Source organism: Entelurus aequoreus, linkage group LG05 (assembly GCF_033978785.1).
Source record: "Entelurus aequoreus isolate RoL-2023_Sb linkage group LG05, RoL_Eaeq_v1.1, whole genome shotgun sequence".
Classification (NCBI taxonomy): Eukaryota; Metazoa; Chordata; class Actinopteri; order Syngnathiformes; family Syngnathidae; genus Entelurus; species Entelurus aequoreus.
In genome coordinates, this window is record NC_084735.1 from 15339587 (window position 1) to 15361180 (window position 21594).

General features: G+C 37.1%; 1 protein-coding gene and 1 long non-coding RNA gene across 2 annotated transcripts in view; one reads left to right on the forward strand and one right to left on the reverse strand.

Moving 5' to 3' along the window:
- The window catches only part of LOC133649619 (uncharacterized), a 7563-nt gene extending 4321 nt beyond the window's left edge, over positions 1-3242 (reverse strand). Inside the window, exon 1 of the long non-coding RNA XR_009826097.1 lies at positions 3012-3242. This is a non-coding gene — a long non-coding RNA (uncharacterized LOC133649619). The remainder of the gene's footprint in view (positions 1-3011) is intronic.
- Positions 3243-7683: 4441 nt separating this feature from the next.
- Positions 7684-21594, forward strand: part of lg05h18orf21 (linkage group 05 C18orf21 homolog) — a 48942-nt gene continuing 35031 nt past the window's right edge. Inside the window, exons 1-2 of the mRNA XM_062046243.1 lie at positions 7684-7977; positions 19374-19396. Coding sequence (XP_061902227.1) covers positions 7880-7977; positions 19374-19396 — 121 coding nt within the window. The 5' untranslated portion in view covers positions 7684-7879. The remainder of the gene's footprint in view (positions 7978-19373; positions 19397-21594) is intronic.

Sequence of the window (21594 nt, forward strand, 5' to 3'; positions counted from 1 at the left end):
AGCATGGGGTCAAAGAAAGTTGTGAGTGGCAGCACATTGATAAAGAAGGTGAGAAACTCTGTTGGATTCAAGAAAGAGCTTGTAGCAAAGTACCATGTTGGCGTTAGTCAACAAGACTCTTCCATAAAGTGATAATTATTCATATCATTTATTATTATGCCTCGGTTTTTGTACGCCCCACAGTTTTTGCAAAAATGTGTTTGTAAGCAGTACATTTTGGCCAAAATGTTGCCCCGGTTTTAGAGTACCGTCTCTTTTATTATACGAGCAAACTAGCATCTTTGTTGTGCATCTTTCAGGTGTCAAAAAACAAAGAAAAGTGATTTTTTATTGACTTTATGGACTGCAAAATGATCCAGCACGGGGCCAAAGAAAGTTGTGAGTGGCAGCACTTTGATAAAGAATGTGAGAAACACTTTTTGATACAAGAAAGAGCTAACAAGACTCTTCCATAAAATTAAAAATATGTTAAAGTGATATTTATTTATGTTATTTTATTGGTCATGTATGTGTATTTGATATGTAAAAGTATAATTATACTGTAAGTCAACACAGGACTACCTCGTTTTTTGTACAAAAATAGTACATTTTTGTCAAAATGTTGCCCTGGTTTTATTATACCGTCTCTTTTATTATATGAGCAAACATTGCTCTAACAAACTAGTTTGTTTGTTTTGCATCATTCTGGTGCCACAAAAACTAAGAAAATTGCTTTTGTATTGACTTTATGGACTGCAAAATGATCCAGCATGGGGTCAAAGAAAGTTGTGAGTGGCAGCACATTGATAAAGAAGGTGAGAAACTCTGTTGGATTCAAGAAAGAGCTTGTAGCAAAGTACCAAGTTGGCGTTAGTCAACAAGACTCTTCCATAAAGTGATAATTATTCATACCATTTATTATTATGCCTCGGTTTTTGTACGCCCCACAGTTTTTGCAAAAATGTGTTTGTTAGTAGTACATTTTGGCCAAAATGTTGCCCCGGTTTTAGAGTGCCGTCTCTTTTATTATATGAGCAAACTAGCATCTTTATTTTGCATCATTCAGGTGCCAAAAAAACTAAGAAAAGCGATTTTTTTATTGACTTTATGGACTGCAAAATGATCCAGCACGGGGCCAAAGAAAGTTGTGAGTGGCAGCACTTTGATAAAGAAGGTGAGAAACACTGTTTGATACAAGAAAGAGCTAACAAGACTCTTCCATAAAATTAAAAATATGTTAAAGTGATATTTATTTATGTTATTTTATTGGTCATGTATGTGTATTTGATATGTAAAAGTATAATTATACTGTAAGTCAACACAGGACTACCTCGGTTTTTGTACAAAAAAATAAATTTTTGCCAAAATGTTGCCCTGGTTTTAGAGCACCGTCTCTTTTATTATGTGATCCAACATTGTGCTAACAAACTAGTTTGTTTTGCATCATTCCGGTGCCAAAAAAACAAAGAAAAGTGCTTTTTTATTGACTTTGTTGACTGCAAAATGGTCCAGCACGGGGCCAAAGAAAGTTGTGAGTGGCAGCACATTGATAAAGAAGGTGAGAAACACTGTTGGATTCAGGAAATAACTTCCATACTTTGCCACAAGTTCTTTCTGGTCGTCATTACGGTGAGTTAGCCAGCTTGTTAGTGAGTTAGTTAGCCAGCTTGTTAGTGAGTTACAACTGATTACATTTTAGGGCGAATTTTGATCATTTTTACCTTCTTACCTAAATGTACTTTTAATGCTTAAGTCTCTAGATCAAACTCAGATCCACCCATGGATTATATGTTTTTATAGTTGTTTTCATGTTTTCTTTTGTTTGTTTGTTTTATGCACTTTTTGTCAAATAACATTTTGTTTCTATATGGCAAACACTCAAAATGTGCAATATTTTCCCCACAATTTTTTTTTAATTTGAAATATTTGATGTGAAGTAATTGGAGCCTTAAATAGGTCAATAATTCATGACAACATTGATTTTAATTAATTATTATTTTTTTGAGTAAAAAAAAAATCACACAACATTTGAAGACTTTTCTTTTTAGTTTTTTCTTTTTAGTTTTTTAGTTTTTATACTTTTTATCATTTTTAATCCACTTTTTATCCTTTTTATGATGTTGCCCCTGTCGTTTTGATTGAATTGTTGTTTTAATTCGTCTATGTTTTGTACAGTGCTTTGTGATTTTATCTGTGAAAAGAGCTTTATAAATAAAATGTACTTACTAAAAGTATTAGGGATCCAAAAGAGCCCCACTCATAAAAATGTTAAAAATAATTCATACTTTTTTATTTTTTTAACTTAATTTTAATGCTTCAGTTTCTGGATCAAATTCAGATCCATTCGTCGATATTAGGTTTTTATAATTTTTTTCATGTTTGTTTTCGTTTGTTTTGTTTTTTTTTGCCCTTTTTGTCAAATAACATTTTGTTTTTATATGGCAAACACACAAAATATGCAATATTTTCCCCAAACATTTTTTATAGGTAATATTTGATGTGAAGTAATTGGAGACAATAATTCATTGATTTTTATTTAGTATTATTTTTTGGAGCAAAAACAGTTTTAAAGAAAACTGCCTGCATGGCAGCTTTGTGTTATTAGAGACAACATTGCACCTTTTTCTCGTTACATTTCGACTATATGCTTTTTTTATTCACCTTTTTTAAAATGTTTTTGTAACATAATTTTTAGAATAAAAAAATAGCTGCCTTTTGGACACCCCTGATCTAATGATGCATGAAGTTTATCATTGTGCTGTACAACCAACTCTAATATCTATTATTATTATTATTATTATATTGCAAACACACTCAAATACTTTACATGGGGTCAAATATTATAATTTTCTCATTTGATTCTGCAGGTGTACATAATAGAGTGAACAGTGTGTGTGAAATAGTCACACAAAAAATCAGTGAATGGAGAAAATTAAAAGATCTTGTCAGTGATAAAAATAAATGACTTGTCAATATTTTGTTTTCCAATAGAAAATAATACATGCATATTGACAGCAGGGACAAGAACGTACCGTTGAGATGTACACAATGTCTTGGAAGCAGTCCAAATGGATCAAGTCAAATGGCACAAACATGAAAAAAACCAAACTCCGTTCTCGAATCGAGTGCTTCTTTTTTTGCACCTTCTTTTCGTCTCCTTCGAAGAAAGTCTGGAAAAGGGGTGTCTGTGTCCACCTTGCTGGTCTTCCGACTCGCACATCGGCAATGTTCACCTGCCTCCTCCTCCAAAGTGCAGCCGCAAAATAGCCGATGACATGTTTCCTCTCGCTGCAGTCACAGTGCTTCAGCTCCACTCCACCGCCTTTTCGTATACAACAGCGACACCTCTGGTCAGACACACTTCCTACAATGAATCTGTGACATTTGTTTTTTTTATTGAGGTTAATTTGTGACACACTTTGGTTGGTTAATTTGTGTCTTTATTACGAAAGTTATTTTGTTACCCTGAATTTATTTAACAGAATTTTTTTTTAAATTAAACTGATGTTTTGTTGTTGTTTTTTTACTTCAAATCATGCTGACAATTTCATGTAATAAAAACTCATGAGCGAATTTTGTGTTTAAAAATTCAGTTTGTTAAAATACAATGTTTTATTATTTATTGTGTAAAAATTATGTGTAAAAAATTAAGTGCAGAAAAAGTCAGTGTATAAAATTTCAGTGTAATAAAATGACACCTCATTGGCTGGTTCTGAGACAGGGTCAATAGCGTCAGTCTTAATTTACCGGAAGTGAGTTTTGAGTTTCGCAGCAACCAATATTTCTGCACTGTATTTATTTTTTGCACTGAATTTTTACTAGCTGAAGTTTTTTTTTACTCACATTGAATTTCAATGAATCAATCAATGTTTACTTATATAGCCCAAAATCACGAGCGTCTCAAAGGGCTGCTCAAGCCACAACGACATCCTCGGCTCAGATCCCACATCAGGGCAAGAAAAATCTCAACCCAACCAATGAGAAACCTTGGAGGGGACCGCAGGGAGTCCAGTCCATAGTGGATCTAACATAACAGTGTGAGAGTCCAGTCCATAGTGGATCTAACATAATAGTGTGAGAGTCCAGTCCATAGTGGATCTAACATAATAGTGGGAGAGTCCAGTCCATAGTGGATCTAACATAATAGTGTGAGAGTCCAGTCCATAGTGGATCTAACATAATATTGTGAGAGTCCAGTCCATAGTGGATCTAACATAATATTGTGAGAGTCCAGTCCATAGTGGATCTAACATAATAGTGTAAGAGTCCAGTCCATAGTGGATCTAACATAATATAGTGAGAGTCCAGTCCATAGTGGATCTAACATAATAGTGTGAGAGTCCAGTCCATAGTGGATCTAACATAATATTGTGAGAGTCCAGTCCATAGTGGATCTAACATAATATTGTGAGAGTCCAGTCCATAGTGGATCTAACATAATAGTGTAAGAGTCCAGTCCATAGTGGATCTAACATAATATAGTGATAGTCCAGTCCATAGTGGATCTAACATAATATTGTGATAGTCCAGTCCATAGTGGATCTAACATAACAGTGTGAGAGTCCAGTCCATAGTGGATCTAACATAATAGTGTGAGAGTCCAGTCCATAGTGGATCTAACATAATATAGTGAGAGTCCAGTCCATAGTGGATCTAACATAATAGTGTGAGAGTCCAGTCCATAGTGGATCTAACATAATATTGTGAGAGTCCAGTCCATAGTGGATCTAACATAATATTGTGAGAGTCCAGTCCATAGTGGATCTAACATAATAGTGTAAGAGTCCAGTCCATAGTGGATCTAACATAATATAGTGATAGTCCAGTCCATAGTGGATCTAACATAATATTGTGATAGTCCAGTCCATAGTGGATCTAACATAATATTGTGAGAGTCCAGTCCATAGTGGATCTAGTATAATATTGTGAGAGTCCAGTCCATAGTGGATCTAACATAATAGTGAGAGTCTAGTCCATAGTGGATCTAACATAATATTGTGAGAGTCCAGTCCATAGTGGATCTAACATAATAGTGTGAGAGTCCAGTCCATAGTGGATCTAACATAATATTGTGAGAGTCCAGTCCATAGTGGATCTAGCATAATATTGTGAGAGTCCAGTCCATAGTGGATCTAACATAATAGTGGGAGAGTCCAGTCCATAGTGGATCTAACATAATAGTGGGAGAGTCCAGTTCATAGTGGATCTAACATAATAGTGAGAGTCTAGTCCATAGTGGATCTAACATAATATTGTGAGAGTCCAGTCCATAGTGGATCTAACATAATAGTGAGAGAGTCCAGTCCATAGTGGATCTAACGTAATATTGTGAGAGTCCAGTCCATAGTGGATCTAACATAATATAGTGAGAGTCCAGTCCATAGTGGATCTAACATAATATTGTGAGAGTCCAGTCCATAGTGGATCTAACATAATAGTGTAAGAGTCCAGTCCATAGTGGATCTAACATAATATAGTGATAGTCCAGTCCATAGTGGATCTAACATAATATTGTGATAGTCCAGTCCATAGTGGATCTAACATAATATTGTGAGAGTCCAGTCCATAGTGGATCCAACATAATAGTGAGAGTCCAGTCCATAGTGGATCTAACATAATAGTGAGAGTCTAGTCCATAGTGGATCTAACATAATATTGTGAGAGTCCAGTCCAAAGTGGATCTAGCATAATATTGTGAGAGTCCAGTCCATAGTGGATCTAACATAATAGTGTGAGAGTCCAGTCCATAGTGGATCTAACATAATATTGTGAGAGTCCAGTCCATAGTGGATCTAGCATAATATTGTGAGAGTCCAGTCCATAGTGGATCTAACATAATAGTGGGAGAGTCCAGTCCATAGTGGATCTAGCATAATATTGTGAGAGTCCAGTCCATAGTGGATCTAACATAATAGTGAGAGTCCAGTCCATAGTGGATTTAACATAATATTGTGAGAGTCCAGTCCATAGTGGATCCAACATAATAGTGAGAGTCCAGTCCATAGTGGATCTAACATAATAGTGTGAGAGTTCAGTCCATAGTGGATCTAACATAATAGTGAGAGTCCAGTCCATAGTGGGGCCAGTAGGAGATCATATTGAGCAGACAGGTCAGCAGTGCAGAGACGTCCCTAACTGATGCACAGATGAGTGGTCCTCCTTGGGTCCCCGACTTTGGACAGCTAGCGAATCATCTGTGGTCACCGAATTTAAATTGTATTTTAACAAACTATATTTTTAAACAAACAAATTTTGCTCACATTTTTTTTTTAATTCAATGAAATGTCAGCATAATTTGATGTAGAAAAAAAAAGTCAGATCACAGAATTCAAATGCAAAATAAAAATTGAAATAAAGCTTTTATAAAAAGATCATTACTTTATCATGAAATGCTTTTTTTTATATTTATGCACCTGAATTTTGTGAACTGACTTTGTTTTTACATCAAACTATGCCGACAATGTCACTCAATAGAAAGTTGTGAGCAAAATTGTGTGTTTGAAAATCAAGTTTGTTAAAATACAATGTTTTACAAAATTATTGTATTCATTTCCGTGTAGAAAATGAAGAACAGAAAAAGTCAAGACTCCATCCATCCCATCCATTTTGCTACTGCTTTTCCTTGACTCACTTGAGGTAAATAGGAGCCAGGCTGTTGCAGAACTAGCCAATAAGGTGTCAAGTTTGAAGTCACGTGATTTTTTATACACATACTTTTTCCTAACTGAATATTTCTGCATTGATGTTTTTACGCTGAACTTTAAAACACTGTATTTGAACAAAATGTGTTTTTTAAAACATGCATTTTGCTCACAAATTTTTTATTCAATGAAAATGTCAACGTCATTTGATTCAAACACAAAAAATCGGTTATATACATTTAGTGTAAAAAAAAGCTTTCATAATGAAGACACACATTAACCTCCATACTTTTTATGACCCAAAAGTGTCACGTTATGTACTTCTATTAATCCATCCATCCATCCATCCATTTTCTACCGCTTGTCCCTTTTGGGGTCGCGGGGACTACTCAGGACCTTCGTATTGTGAGGCACATGCACGAACCCCTGTGCCACCAAAAACTTTAAAAATATTTTTTTCAAATGAGTTTCTTCTTTTAAAAAATATATTTGTATTTATTAGAAATATGCATATTTTTATAATTGATTCTTATAAAAAAAGTATATACATTTCTTTGTTGACAATGCACATATATATTTCTTATAAGAATCAATTAAAAAAATATATACGTATATTTTTATAAGAATCAATATTTTAAAATGTTTTTTTTTTATAAGAATACATTTTTTATTGATTCTTATAAAATTATATATATATATATATATATATATATATATATATATATATATATATATATGTATATATATATATATATATATATATGTAAAGAAAAATATATATATACATGTTATTTTTTAGATTTTTTTTTTTTAAGAAAAATACATGTTTTTCGGCATTTCCTTGCAACCAGAAAGAGCTTTTTTTTAACCCGTAACCTTATAAATATTATACCAAATAATCGTGTTAAATCCAGAATCGATTCTGAATTGAATCGTCACCCCAGGAATTGGATCGAATCGTTAGGTGCCCAAAGATTCCCGTGAGACTGACTTGAGGTAGATTTTGATGTATTCAAAAGAAGAAAAAGCAATATGTTGGCAAATGAACTCAGTTTCCCACAATGCACCGTAACCCGATGTCGTCATCACTCCGCGACCCAGCGTGTGCATTCTCACGCGTATCAGCTTGTCTTGCTACTTACTAGCTTCCACTTATTCGGCTTTTTTAATCAATACGCCACACATTTGGCTTATTGGCAGTTATTTACGAAGAAGACGCAGCACGCACAACCCGGGAGTCTCCGTGGAGGATAAAAAAAATGACTCCATCCATCAAAAAAAATCTGTTGGACAAGTTTCGGCTCAACGCGTCTCTGATGTTTAAAGACAGCTGCCCAGAAGCTTCACGATACTTCCTGTAAGGAACTTTAAATCTTACTATTTGCGACTTTAAAGTTCACCCATATCGACTAATAGTGTGTGTAGCAATACATTGGTTTGAATATAACAGAATAAGACGGCAGCCCGTCAAATGTCGGCTATGCTGGTTTTTGGCGACATCTGGTGGACGTTTTGTGTATCGCAGCCCGAGCTGTATTAAATAAATGAATTACACGCTTATTAAAATGATCGAAATGCAATATTATGCTCCTTGCTATGGTGATATTTACATCATCAAATGCTACTTGCTTTGGTTTGTGGTTGTTTTGTTCCTTATTTTTAATAAAGGAACTAACATTTCACGTCACGGTTATTATTGTTAATTGTTTATTGAGGATCCCCGTTAGCCGACGCACAAACGTCAGGCTAGTCTTCTTGGGGTCCCTTCTAAAAGTTCAAAGTAGAGATGTCCGACAATGGCTTTTTTGCCGATATTCCGATATTGTCCAACTCTTAATTACCGATTCCGATATCAACCGATACCGATATATACAGTCGTGGAATTAACACATTATTATGCCTAATTTTGTTGTGATCCCCCGCTGGATGCATTAAACAATGTAACAAGGTTTTCCAAGGGGGTAGCGGGGGTGTATATTGTAGCGTCCCGGAAGAGTTAGTGCTGCAAGGGGTTCTGGGTATTTGTTCTGTTGTGTTACGGTGCGGATGTTCTCCTGAAATGTGTTTGTCATTCTTGTTTGGTGTGGGTTGACAGTGTGGCGCATATTTGTAACAGTGTTAAACTTGTTTATACGGTCTACCCTCAGTGTGACCTGTATGGCTGTTGATCAAGTATGCCTTGCATTCACTTGTGTGTGTGAAAAGCCGTAGATATTATGTGATTGGGCCGGCACGCAAAGGCAGTGCCTTTTAAGGCACGCCCCCAATATTGTTGTCTGGGTGGAAACCAGGAGAAATTCGGGAGAATGGTTTCCCCGGGAGATTTTCGGGAGGGGCTCTGAAATTCGGGAGTCTCTCGGGAAATTCGGGAGGGTTGGCAAGTATGACTGGGAGACGCAACTGCTCTGTCCGTGTACCACTCCGTATAGCGGCGTTTTCAAAAGTCATACATTTTACTTTTTGAAACCGATACCGATAATTTCCGATATTACATTTTAAAGCATCTATCGGCCGATAATATCGGCAGTCCGATATTATCGGACATCTCTAGTTCAAAGTAAAATAATTATACACAGATCCAGTTACAAAACATACACAAATTTTGGTTATAAATAAAAGGGAAAAGGAAAAGAAAATTGTCAAAATGATAAAATAACAGTACACAGATACAGTTACAGAACATACGCAGATACAGTTACAATAAAAGAAAGGGGAAAAAAATAAATACAATAACAGTACACAGATCCAGCTACAGAACATACGCAAATCCAGTTACTAAAAAGAAAGGAAAAATGGAAAGAGAAAAAAAAAAAAAGTTCTCAAACTGATAACATGAAAGATTAACTCTTAAGTCTAAAAAGTGACTTTACATCTTTCTTAAATGCTTTTTTTTTTACTGGGAATAGTCCTAATGATTACATGAAGACTGTTCCATAATGAAATGCCTCGGTATACAACAGTGCTTGTCATTGAATGAGTTCTTGGTGGTGGCGATAATGCAAGTAGACCTTGAGTTGAAGCTCTGCTACTGTAGTGGTGAACATCAGCATTATAATATTATATATATTCCCGGGCGTGGCCACAGCTGCTGCTCACTGCTCCCCTCACCTCCCAGGGGGTGAACAAGGGGATTGGTCAAATGCAGAGGACAAATTTCACCACACCTAGTGTGTGTGTGTGTGTGACAATCATTGGTACTTTAACTTTAACCAATCTGCTTAAAAAGAGCTGTAGGGTACTTGTTATGAAAAATGTTTTGAAAAAAATAACAATAAACGGCTGAATAATCTCTGAATAACCTTCAGCCATCCAAGACAAGAATGCATACGGTCCACACTCCATCTATAAGAACAATCAAGAGTAAGTCTACCTGCCCTATTTTGAGCTGTTTGTCATTTTGTAACTCTCAACCTTGGGTGCAGAAGCCCAAATAACTCAACAGTAATCCAGATGACACAACACCAATGTTGTTATTATTACGGTATTGATGAATGTGCTCAAAAAGTACTTTTACAAACACTGAAATGTTATACCAAGTTTTATATTGTTGCGTCGACCAGTTCTTCCTCCAAGGGAATCTAAATAACTGGTCAATCCCAAATTCTTTCGATGACATATATGCTGAGTAAGAAGGACCATCAAGACAGAATTGGAATATTTTCAAGTTTTACTAAAGCTTTAGGAGATCAACTTAACCAATACATTCATATCGGCTACTCTAGTTGATCTGACATTCAAACGGAAAAGCCAACTTCTTGCACACAAAGAAAGCCCGCCCCCCCTCTCCCCATCGCAACACTGATAAGGAAGATTTGGGGGTTTGGTTTCACATTCCTGATGGTTTAAGACACTAAACCATACTTGCCAACCCTCCCGTTTTTAGCGGGAGAATCCCGGTATTCAGCGCCTCTCCCGACAACCTCCCGGCACAGATTTTCTCCCGACAAACTCCCGGTATTCAGCCGGAGCTGGAGGCCACGCCCCCTCCAGCTCAATGCGGACCTGAGACTGAGTGGGGACAGCCTGTTCTCACGTCCGCTTTCCCACAATATAAACAGCTTGCCTGCCCAATGAACGGAGAAGTTAAACAGGACAATACTGCCATCTAATGGATAGCCAACGGAACACTGAAATTCAAGTTTTTTTTTTTTTTCTATGTAAATAAAATAAATATATATATATATATATATATATATATATATATATATATATATATATATATATATATATATATATATATATATATATATATATATATATATATATAGCTAGAATTCACTGAAAGTCAAGTATTTCATACACATATATATATATGTATATATATATATATATATATATATATATATATATATATATATATATATGAAATACTTGAGTTGGTGAATTCTAGCTGTAAATAACCACGCCCCCCACCCTCACCCCCTACCCCCCACCTCCCGATATTGGAGGTCACAAGGTTGGCAAGTATGCACTAAACAGACAATCTGAAGACAAAGAGAGACTGGTAGAATATACAAAGGAAAAGTACTAGCTACTCTAAACATGGCTATGTAAAAAGAAAGAACTCTTAAACATATATGCATCCTCCACAATATCCAAATTAATAAATAAACATACATATATTTTTCTCGGCAGAAGAAACATTAAATGTTGCCCTAGCTCAGGGGTCGGCAACCTTTACCACTCAAAGAGCCATTTTGGCAAGTTTCACAAATTAAAGAAAGTGATGGGAGCCACAAAAAAAATTTACAATTTAAAATGAAAAACACTGCATACAGAGCTTAAATGCTTTGTGCTATATTAACCAGGGGTCTCCGACACACGCACCGGCACGCACTTTAATGTGGACATTTGATGTTAGTGCAGCCCGCGAGTTTTGAATGAATGGCGCTTGATAGCGTCATACTTGCCAATCCTCTCATTTTTCCCCGGGAGACTCCGAATATCAGAGCGTGATGACACCGCCCTCTACAGTCTGCCCTAACAGTGTACCTGCTTGGCCACACGTAAGTGACAGCAAGGCGTACTACCTCAGCAACCACACATCTTACACTGACGGTGCCAATACCCAGAATCCCATGCAGCACTAACTCTTCCGTACTAGTTCAGCAACCACACATCTTACACTGACGGTACCAATACACATCTGACACTGACGGTACCAATACACATCTTACACTGACGGTACCAATACCCAGAATCCCATGCAGCACTAACTCTTCCGCTCAACCAATGCAAGGAGAGGGGGGGGGGGGGGGGGGGGGGGTTGATGTGTGGGGGGGTTGTGGTAGCGGGGTGTATAATCTAGACCGGAAGAGTTAGGACTGCATGGGATTCTGGGTAATGGTTGTGTTGTGTTTATGTTGTGTTACAGTGCAGATGTTCTCCAGAAATGTGTTTTTCATTCTTTTTAGGTGTGGGTTCACAGTGTGGCGCATATTTGTAACGTAACAATGTTAAAGTTGTTTGATACGGCTACCGTCAGTGTAAGCTGTGTGGCTGATGAGTAAGTATGCTTTGCTGTCTCCTGTGTGTGCGATTAATAACAACATGCAACATGCGGCTGGACTGGCACGCTGTATGTAAATGCTTTAGAGGACAATTACTGCAGTGCAATCAGGGCACGCCCTTTATCTAGTATTTATAGTCTAAATAGGATTATTTTTTCCCTGGGAGTTATTTATGAGAGACACTGAGATCCTTAAGTCTCCTGGGAAAATCGGGGGGTCGGCAAGTATGTAGCTGAGCCGCATCAGAGTGGTCAAAGAGCCGCATGCGGCTCCGGAGCCGCGGGTTGCCGACCCCTGCCCTAGCTTCTTAAGAGCCATATTTTTGTTTTTTGGGTGTCGACATGTTTGTATTCTTCTGTTTCGATGAAGTGTCCTCCTTAGTGACCGATGCAAAACGTGTGTTAGAATTTAAGATAGCTAGTGATTAGCGCGCTGGCTGCTTCTCCGAGAGATGATCAATGAGTTTTTTTCAAATCTATAAATCAGTTTAGAAAAAAGCTTCAATTTAATTTCGATTTTTATACGATGATTAATTGTTGGAGCCGGGGATCCGTCAGGTGTTTGACATTTTTTAGTAATGCACACATGTTAAAGTTAAGGATGTGTATTTATTACAAAAAAAAGAATGACAGTTAAAGCAAGCATAGGAAGAGACCACAAGCTTGTTTACGTCACGTTGGCAATGGAATGTTGACATGGGCGTCGAGTGAGACAAGATAAGTCCGGCTCATGATAGCATCATCTGCCTTCTGCGTGTCTTCTTGGCACATCGCTGCTGCTCGACGTGCGCTTATAAGGACGTGTGCGACGAGCGTGGTAATAAGGACCTGGGCTGACTCACTCGCTCACCATGGGGGTCATTTGCGGGAAATTAGAATGTGGGGCAACAACATTCCCAGAGAGGCTGACCTCAATTTATTTCACAGATGACTTGTACCTCAACCAAATACGTTTGTTTGTTTGTCAGCAAGGTTACATACACACATCACTATGCAGATTGTATATCATGTTACATCTTAAAGCAGTGTTTTTCAACCTTTTTTGAACCAAGGCACATTTTTTGCGTTGAAAAAATGCGGAGGCACACTACCAGCAGAAATCATTAAAAAACGAAACTCAGTTGCAGTGTTTCCCATAAACTGCCAAGATACCTGTGGCGGTGGGGGCGTGGCTATGGGGTGTTACAGAACCTGGAGATAGGCTTCCCTAAGCTCCAATGCCTTTTCTTAGGGGCACTTACTCACTTTGTTTATTTTTTGTTTAAGCATGAGATACCTTTTTACCTGCCCACTGCCTCCCACTGTTTCCGACATCTACAAAGCAACTAGCTACCGGCTGCCACCTACTGATATGGAAGAGTATTACACGGTTACTCTGCCAAGCTCTAGACAGCACCGGCACTCAACAACAACACATCATTTGCAGACTATAATTACTGGTTTGCAAAACATACAAACCCCGTTTCCATATGAGTTGGGAAATTGTGTTAGATGTAAATATAAACGGAATACAATGATTTGCAAATCCTTTTCAACCCATATTCAGTTGAATATGCTACAAAGACAACATATTTGATGTTCAAACTGATAAAGGTTTTTTTTTGCAAATACCGTATTTTCCGCACCATAAGCCGCACCTAAAAACCACAAGTTTTCTCAAAAGCAGACAGTGCGGCTAATAACCCGGTGCGCCTTATATATGGATTAATATTCATATTTATTTTCATAAAGTTTAGGTCTCGCAACTACGGTAAACAGCCGCCATCTTTTTTCCCCGTAAAAGAGGAAGCGCTTCTTCTTCTACGGTAAGCAACCGCCCCCATAGAAGAGGAAGCGCTTCTTCTTCTACTGTAAGCAACCGCCAAGGTGAGCACCCGCCCCCATAGAAGAAGAAGCGCGCGGATATTACGTTTCATTTCATTTGTGTGTTTCTGTAAAGACAACAAAATGTCTCCTACTAAGAGACACGCGTACAAGGTTCCACTGACTTTTGATATTCATGTGAACCGCACTGTGGATACAACGGGAACACGTACGGTGAATATTCGCACCACAGGGAATGAGAAGTCGTCCTACTGTGGTTCTAGCTTCCCATGCTAACGGCCAGAAACTTCCACCCACGGTGATATTCAAAAGGAAGACCTTGCCAAAAGAGAACTTTCCAGCCGGCGTCATCATAAAAGCTATCTCGAAGGGATGGATGGATGAAGAAAAGATGAGCGAGTGGTTGATAGACGTTTACGCGAAGACACCGGGTGACTTTTTTCACGCAGCGCCGTTCCTGTTGATCTACGACTCCATGCGCGTCCACATCATCGATGGTGTCAAAAAACAAGTGAAGCACACCGAAGAAGAATAATTCGAGGGATTTGTGGATGAGGAATAACTTCAGAAAGTGAGCTTTAAATGTTTATTTTGTGTGTTGTGTGACACTAACGTATGAGCAACGTTGAGTTATTGATGTTGCTATTGCTCTGCACTATTTTGAGTGTTACTATTTTTGTGATTGCACATTTGTACATTACATTTTGGGAGTGAACAGAGTTGTTAGAACGCTGGTTTGTAATATATTATTAAAGTTTGACTGACCTATCTGACTGTTTTGTTGACATTCCCTTTAGCGTAGCGTAGGTGCGGCTAATAGTACGGGGCGGCTAATAGGTAAACAGTTTTGAAATATTACGTTCATTAAACGTGCGGCTAATAACACGGGGCGCCTTATGGTGCGGAAAATACGGTAATCATAAACTTTAGAATTTGATGCCAGCAACACGTGACAAAGAAGTTGGGAAAGGTGGCAATAAATACTGATAAAGTTGAGGAATGCTCATCAAACACTTATTTGGAACATCCCACAGGTGAACAGGCAAATTGGGAACAGGTGGGTGCCATGATTGGGTATAAAAGTAGATTCCATGAAATGCTCAGTCATTCACAAACAAGGATGGGGCGAGGGTCACCACTTTGTCAACAAATGCGTGAGCAAATTGTTGAACAGTTTGAGAAAAACCTTTCTCAACCAGCTATTGCAAGGAATGTAGGGATTTCACCATCTACGCTCCGTAATATCATCAAAGGGTTCAGAGAATCTGGAGAAATCACTGCACGTAAGCAGCTAAGCCCGTGACCTTCCATCCCTCAGGCTGTACTGCATCAACAAGCGACATCAGTGTGTAAAGGATATCACCACATGGGCTCAGGAACACTTCAGAAACCCACTGTCAGTAACTACAGTTGGTCGCTACATCTGTAAGTGCAAGTTAAAACTCTCCTATGCAAGGCGAAAACCGTTTATCAACAACACCCAGAAATGCCGTCGGCTTCGCTGGGCCTGAGCTCATCTAAGATGGACTGATACAAAGTGGAAAAGTGGTCTGACGAGTCCACATTTCAAATTGTTTTTGGAAACTGTGGACGTCGTGTCCTCCGGACCAAAGAGGAAAAGAACCATCCGATTGTTATAGGCACAAAGTGTAAAAGCCAGCATGTGTGATGGTATGGGGGTGTATTAGTGCCCAAGACATGGGTAACTTACACATCTGTGAAGGCGCCATTAATGCTGAAAGGTACATACAGGTTTTGGAGCAACATATGTTGCCATCCAAGCAACGTTACCATGGACGCCCCTGCTTATTTCAGCAAGACAATGCCAAGCCACGTGTTACACCAACATGGCTTTATAGTAAAAGAGTGCAGGTACTAGACTGGCCTGCCTGTAGTCCAGACCTGTCTCCCATTGAAAATGTGTGGCGCATTATGAAGCCTAAAATAGCACAACGGAGACCCCCGGACTGTTGAACAACTTAAGCTGTACATCAAGCAAGAATGGGAAAGAATTCCACCTGAGAAGCTTCAAAAATGTGTCTCCTCAGTTCCCAAACCTTTACTGAGTGTTGTTAAAAGGAAAGGCCATGTAACACAGTGGTGAACATGCCCTTTCCCAACTACTTTGGCACGTGTTGCAGCCATGAAATTCTAAGTTAATTATTATTTGCAAAAAAAAAAAAAAGTTTATGAGTTTGAACATCAAATATGTTGTCTTTGTAGTGCATTCAACTGAATATGGCTTGAAAAGGATTTGCAAATCATTGTATTCCATTTATATTTACATCTAACACAATTTCCCAACTCATATGGAAACGGGGTTTGTATATATACTGTGTATACATATATATATATATATATATACAGCCCGGCCCCCGGCCAAATTGTTTTAACCCAATGCGGCCCCCAGGTCAAAAAGTTTGGGGACCCCTGGGTTAGCGTGTCAGGGTGGTCTAGTGGTTAGAGTGTAGAGATTGCGCACAGGAAGTATGGGAAAAGCCATTTTGGTGGTGCAAAATGTAATATTTGAGCAATCTCTTGTCGAACAACAATTTTAGTCAACACTCTAACCACTGAGTAGGTGGTTAGAGCGTCCGCCCTGAGACACAGAAAACGCAGAAAAGGCCAAATGCAGTGAAGGGAAGCAATACAACATCAATCACACGAGGACTGCTACTTTGACTAAAATTGTTGTTCGACAAGAGATTACTCAAATATTACATTTTGCACCACCAAAATGGCTTTTCCTATACTTCCTGCGCGCAATCTCTTTCGTTTTTTGTCCTTAAATACGTTTTGCACGCACTTCGCCTGCTGTCTTTGCACCCCGGGGTCCTGATCAACACCGAAACCTAACAAATAATAACCATGATACAGTTGGGTGCATCAAGCTGCCGGGATTCTCAAATAAAGCGACTGTTTAATCCTGCCACTGCCAGACAAGACCAAAGGGCGAGTGAGTCGGACTTGTCAAGAATCCGAGTATCGCCCGCAGAGGCTCACATCAGCGGCAGATGAAACGGCACTTCCCGGCTGCACGTGCCGCCAAAATAATCTCCATTGACTGAAGGCTGTGGCTAACTTTAGCGCTGGCTTAGTTGGCGGTGACAGTCGGGATATTTTGGGTGGCCGCCATGTTTTGTTTGGCGCGGGCCCAGTTTGTTTTGGACTCTTGGATCTCTGTCATTCTCGGTGCTTTGATTCATAGTCTTTATTATTATTCTCGTGTCCGGGAGTTCATTTTTGGTTTCCAGCAAGACTTCCAGTCTCTGCTCTTTTTTTTTAAGGAGCTGCTGAAAAAACACCCTCAGTTTGATTCCCTCCGTGCCAAAACATATAAGCAAGCAGTTTAGGAACATTCTGCTGTGGTGAACTATCTACTGCTGTTCTCATTTCATGCTACTGACAGCAATCACATGTATTAACTGTTGTACTTATATACAAAACCCAAAAGCAGTGAAGTTGTCATGTTGTGTAAATGCTAAATAAAAACAATGATTTGCAAATCCTTTTCAACTTCTATTCAATTGAATAGACTGCAAAAACAAGATATTTCATGTTCACACTGAGAAACTATTTTTTTTTTGCAAATAATCATGAATTTTGAATTTAATGGCAGCAACACATTGCAAAAACGTTGACACAGGGGCATTTTCCCCACTGTGTTACATGGCCTTTCCTGAAATAAGCAGGGGCGTCCATGATAACGTTGCTTGGATGGTTGCTCCTAAACCTGTACGTACCTTTCAGCATTAATGGTGCCTTCACAGATGTGTAAGTTACCCATGTCTTGGGCACTAATACACCCCCATACCATCACACATGCTGGATTTTCCACTTTGCGCCTAGAACAATCCGGATGGTTCTTTTCCTCTTTGGTCCAAAGGACATGGCGTCCACAGTTTCCCAAAAAAATTTGAAATGTGGACTCGTCAGACCACAAAACACTTTTCCACTTTGCATCAGTCCATCTTAGATGAGCTCGGGTCCAGCGAAGCCGGCGGCGTTTCTGGGTGTTGTTGATAAATGGCTTTGGCTTTGCATAGTAGAGTTTTAACTTGCACTTACAGATGTAGCGGCCACCTGTAGTTACTGACAGTGGTTTTCTGAACAGTTCCTGAGCCCATGTGGTGATATCCTTTACACACTGATGTCGCTTTTTGATGCAGTACAGCCTGAGGGATCCAAGGTCACGGGCATTCAATGTTACGTGCAGTGATTTCTCCTGATTCTCTGAACCTTTTGATGATATTACAGAGCGTAGATGGTGAAATCCCTAAATTCCTTGCAATAGCTGGTTGAGAAATGTTGTTCTTCAACAATTTGCTCAGGCATTTGTTGACAAAGTGGTGACCCTCGCCCCGTCCTTGTTTGTGAATGACTGAGCATTTCATGGAAGGTGCTTTTATACCCAATCATGGCACCCACCTGTTCCCAATTAGCCTGTTCACCTGTGGGATGTTCCAAATAAGTCTTTGATGAGCATTCCTCAACTTTGTCAGTCTTTTTTGCCACTTGTGCCAGCTTTTTTGAAACATGTTGCAGGCATCAATTTCCAAATGAGCTAATATTTGCAAAAAATAACATTTTCCAGTCGGAACGTTAAATATCTTGTCTTTGCAGTCCATTCAATTGAATATAAGTTGAAAAGGATTAGCAAGTTATTGTAATTAGTTTTTATTTACCATTTACAGAATGTGGCAACTTCACCGGTTTTGGGGTTTGTATTATCAACTATCAAGTTTGGTTGTCCGGCGGTAATTATTTGCATGGAGTGAGAAGAGATAGTAAACATGAAGAAATTGTGGATAAAAGAGAAAAGGTCACCTGGACAGTATGGCACTTTTAGGGATTTTTTTTCTGTAAATGATGCAAGGCGCTCGTCCCCACCAAGACCGCACGCTCACCCTTTAGAGCACAGCTCTAACTTCCTGGCACTAAACCTGCAGAAAATAGTTCTTCTCAGATTTCCCTGTTTACATTTTCACACTTTGCACTATTTTCTTACACTTTATGAAGCATTTCTGGCATATTCCTTATTTTAAGTCTTATTGTTAAGTGTTCAATGTGATTTTAATATTTAGTTGACGTTGTTTGAGTGTTTTCCATGCTTGTGTTGACATTTCCTGTCTGCCTTGATGGCTGAAGGGATTATAATCAACAAATTGTTTATATGTCATGTATTTTTCTCCTGCTCCTTATTTTTCATAGGTCATAGAAAACATGAGTAATTATCAATATGGAGCGATATAAAGCACTTATATCGTGATACGGTTTTCAGCCATATCGCCCAGCACGACTCAGAAAAGAGGAACATCCTCATAGTTCCCCTTTAATAGCACTCTTCTGTGCAATCCTGCTTAAAATGTTTCATTGGTGTGACTTTTAATTTTTGTTTTTCTCATCTTTTTCTTCCCCAGCAAGCAGCATTTCACGCAAATGGGTAAGTCAAGAGAAGTTTTTCTTATTAGTGATGTGCGGATCGATACTTAAATATCGATACCATTACTTCATGCCCTAATATCGATTCTCAAATCAAAATATCGATACTTTTGATATAAAGTATGCAGGGGCTAAATTGGTATTTTTTATTTAAAAAAAAAAAAAAGATAAAAACAAATATTGTGTCAGCTTTGTATTATTGGTGACTAAGTTTATTAATTATTAGCTAAAATATTAAATTTTTTCCCATTACATATCGATTTCTTTGCTCTTTTTTTCTTACATTTTCACTGTTTTTTTTTTTTACCCCATTTCACAATAGAATAAAAAATATGAATAGGATTGTGTAACTGTACAACCTAGTAAAAAAGTCTGCGTGTACGAAAATTGTAATGTTCAGTATTTTGATATTTTTTTTATAAAAAAAAAGAAGCTAAAATAGATATATGTATTTAAAGACAAGTGACTGAGTTTATTATTATTAGTTAGAATATTTCAGCTTTTTCTAAAAAAAAATTGCTAATTTTTCGTAAATTTAAAAAAAAAATTCTTATTTAAGAACAGAAAAACATTTTTTAAAGTGTATAACGTGACAAAATATTCATAATACAATTGTGTAATTGTACAACCTAGTGAAAAATTCTGCCTGTAGTAACATTTAAATTTTCAGGTACACATTTAACAGTGTTTATTATGGTGTTTGCCATTTATTTATATATTTATATATTTATATATATATATATATATATATATATATATATATATATATATATATATATATTGGATATATTTTCATAAGTTAGTAATATTTTATTTTTTAATAAACAATTTAACTAAACTTTGTTTATATTTTAGGTATATTTTATTTTATTTAGAGAGTTTGTAATATTTCAGATGAAGGGTGTCTAAACTTTTCTCCCCTAGGGCCGCATACTGAACAGTCTAGTATTTTGATATTTTTTTAATTTCAAAAAATGCTAAAACAGATATTATATATATTTAAAGACAAAGCGTGTTGTAGGTGACTATGTTTATTATTATTAATTATTAGTTAGATTATTTAATCTTTTTCCTCAATTGTTTAGCTAATTTTTCGTACATTTTTACTGTTAGTATATTCCCATTTAAGAATAGAAAAACATTTTATAAAGTGTATAATGTGACACAATATTAATATTACCATTGTGTAACTGTATAACCTAGTCAATAATTCTTCCTGTAGGACAATTTTAATGTTCAGGTACACATTTAACAGTGTTTATTATTGTGGAGGGTTGCATACTAAACAGTCAAGTATTTTGATTTTTTTTATTTATTTAAAAAAAAAAAAATGCTAAAATAGATATTGTATATATTTAAAGACAAAATGTGTTGTGGGTGACTAAGTTTATTATTATTAATTATTAGTTAGAATATTTCAGCTTTTTCTCAATCTTTTGGCAAATTTTTCGTACATTTTTACTGTTATTATATACCCATTTAAGAATAGAAGAACATTTTATAAAGTGTATAACGTGACACAATATTAATAATACGATTGTGTAACTGTATAACTTAGTCAAAAATTCTGCCTGTAGGACAATTTTAATGTTCAGGTACACATTTAACAGTGTATATTATGGTGGTTGCCATTTTTATATATATATATTTTGATAATTTAGTAAGATTTTATTTTTTAATAAACAATTTAACAGAACTTTTTTTATATTTTAAGTATGTTTTATTTTTGTTTTGAGAGCTTGTAATATTTCAGATGAGGGGTGTCTTTTTTCCCCCAATGGCCGCACACTGAACAATCAAGTATTTTGCTATTTAAAAAAAATAAAGAAATAAAATCTAAATACAGATATGATATATATTTAAAGACAAAACTTTTTGTTGTGGGTGACTAAGTTTATTATTATTTATTAGCACAAAATGTCCAGCATTTTCTCATTACATTCCAATTTTTTGCTCTTTTTTTCTTACATTTTTCTGTTTATTTTTTTTATTTTTTAGAACAATATGTTATTTGAAAATGCAAAACTTTTCAAATTTGAGCATTTTGCAGAAAGTATCACATCGGCATCGCCGATACCAGCCTGAATTTGACTCGGAAAGCAGTACTAAACAGAACATGGCGCTGGAGCGTCAGTGTTGATGTGCCAAATGAGGGTTCTGTTTACCGCTTAACTAGGTTACGTCTAACATAGAACGGTG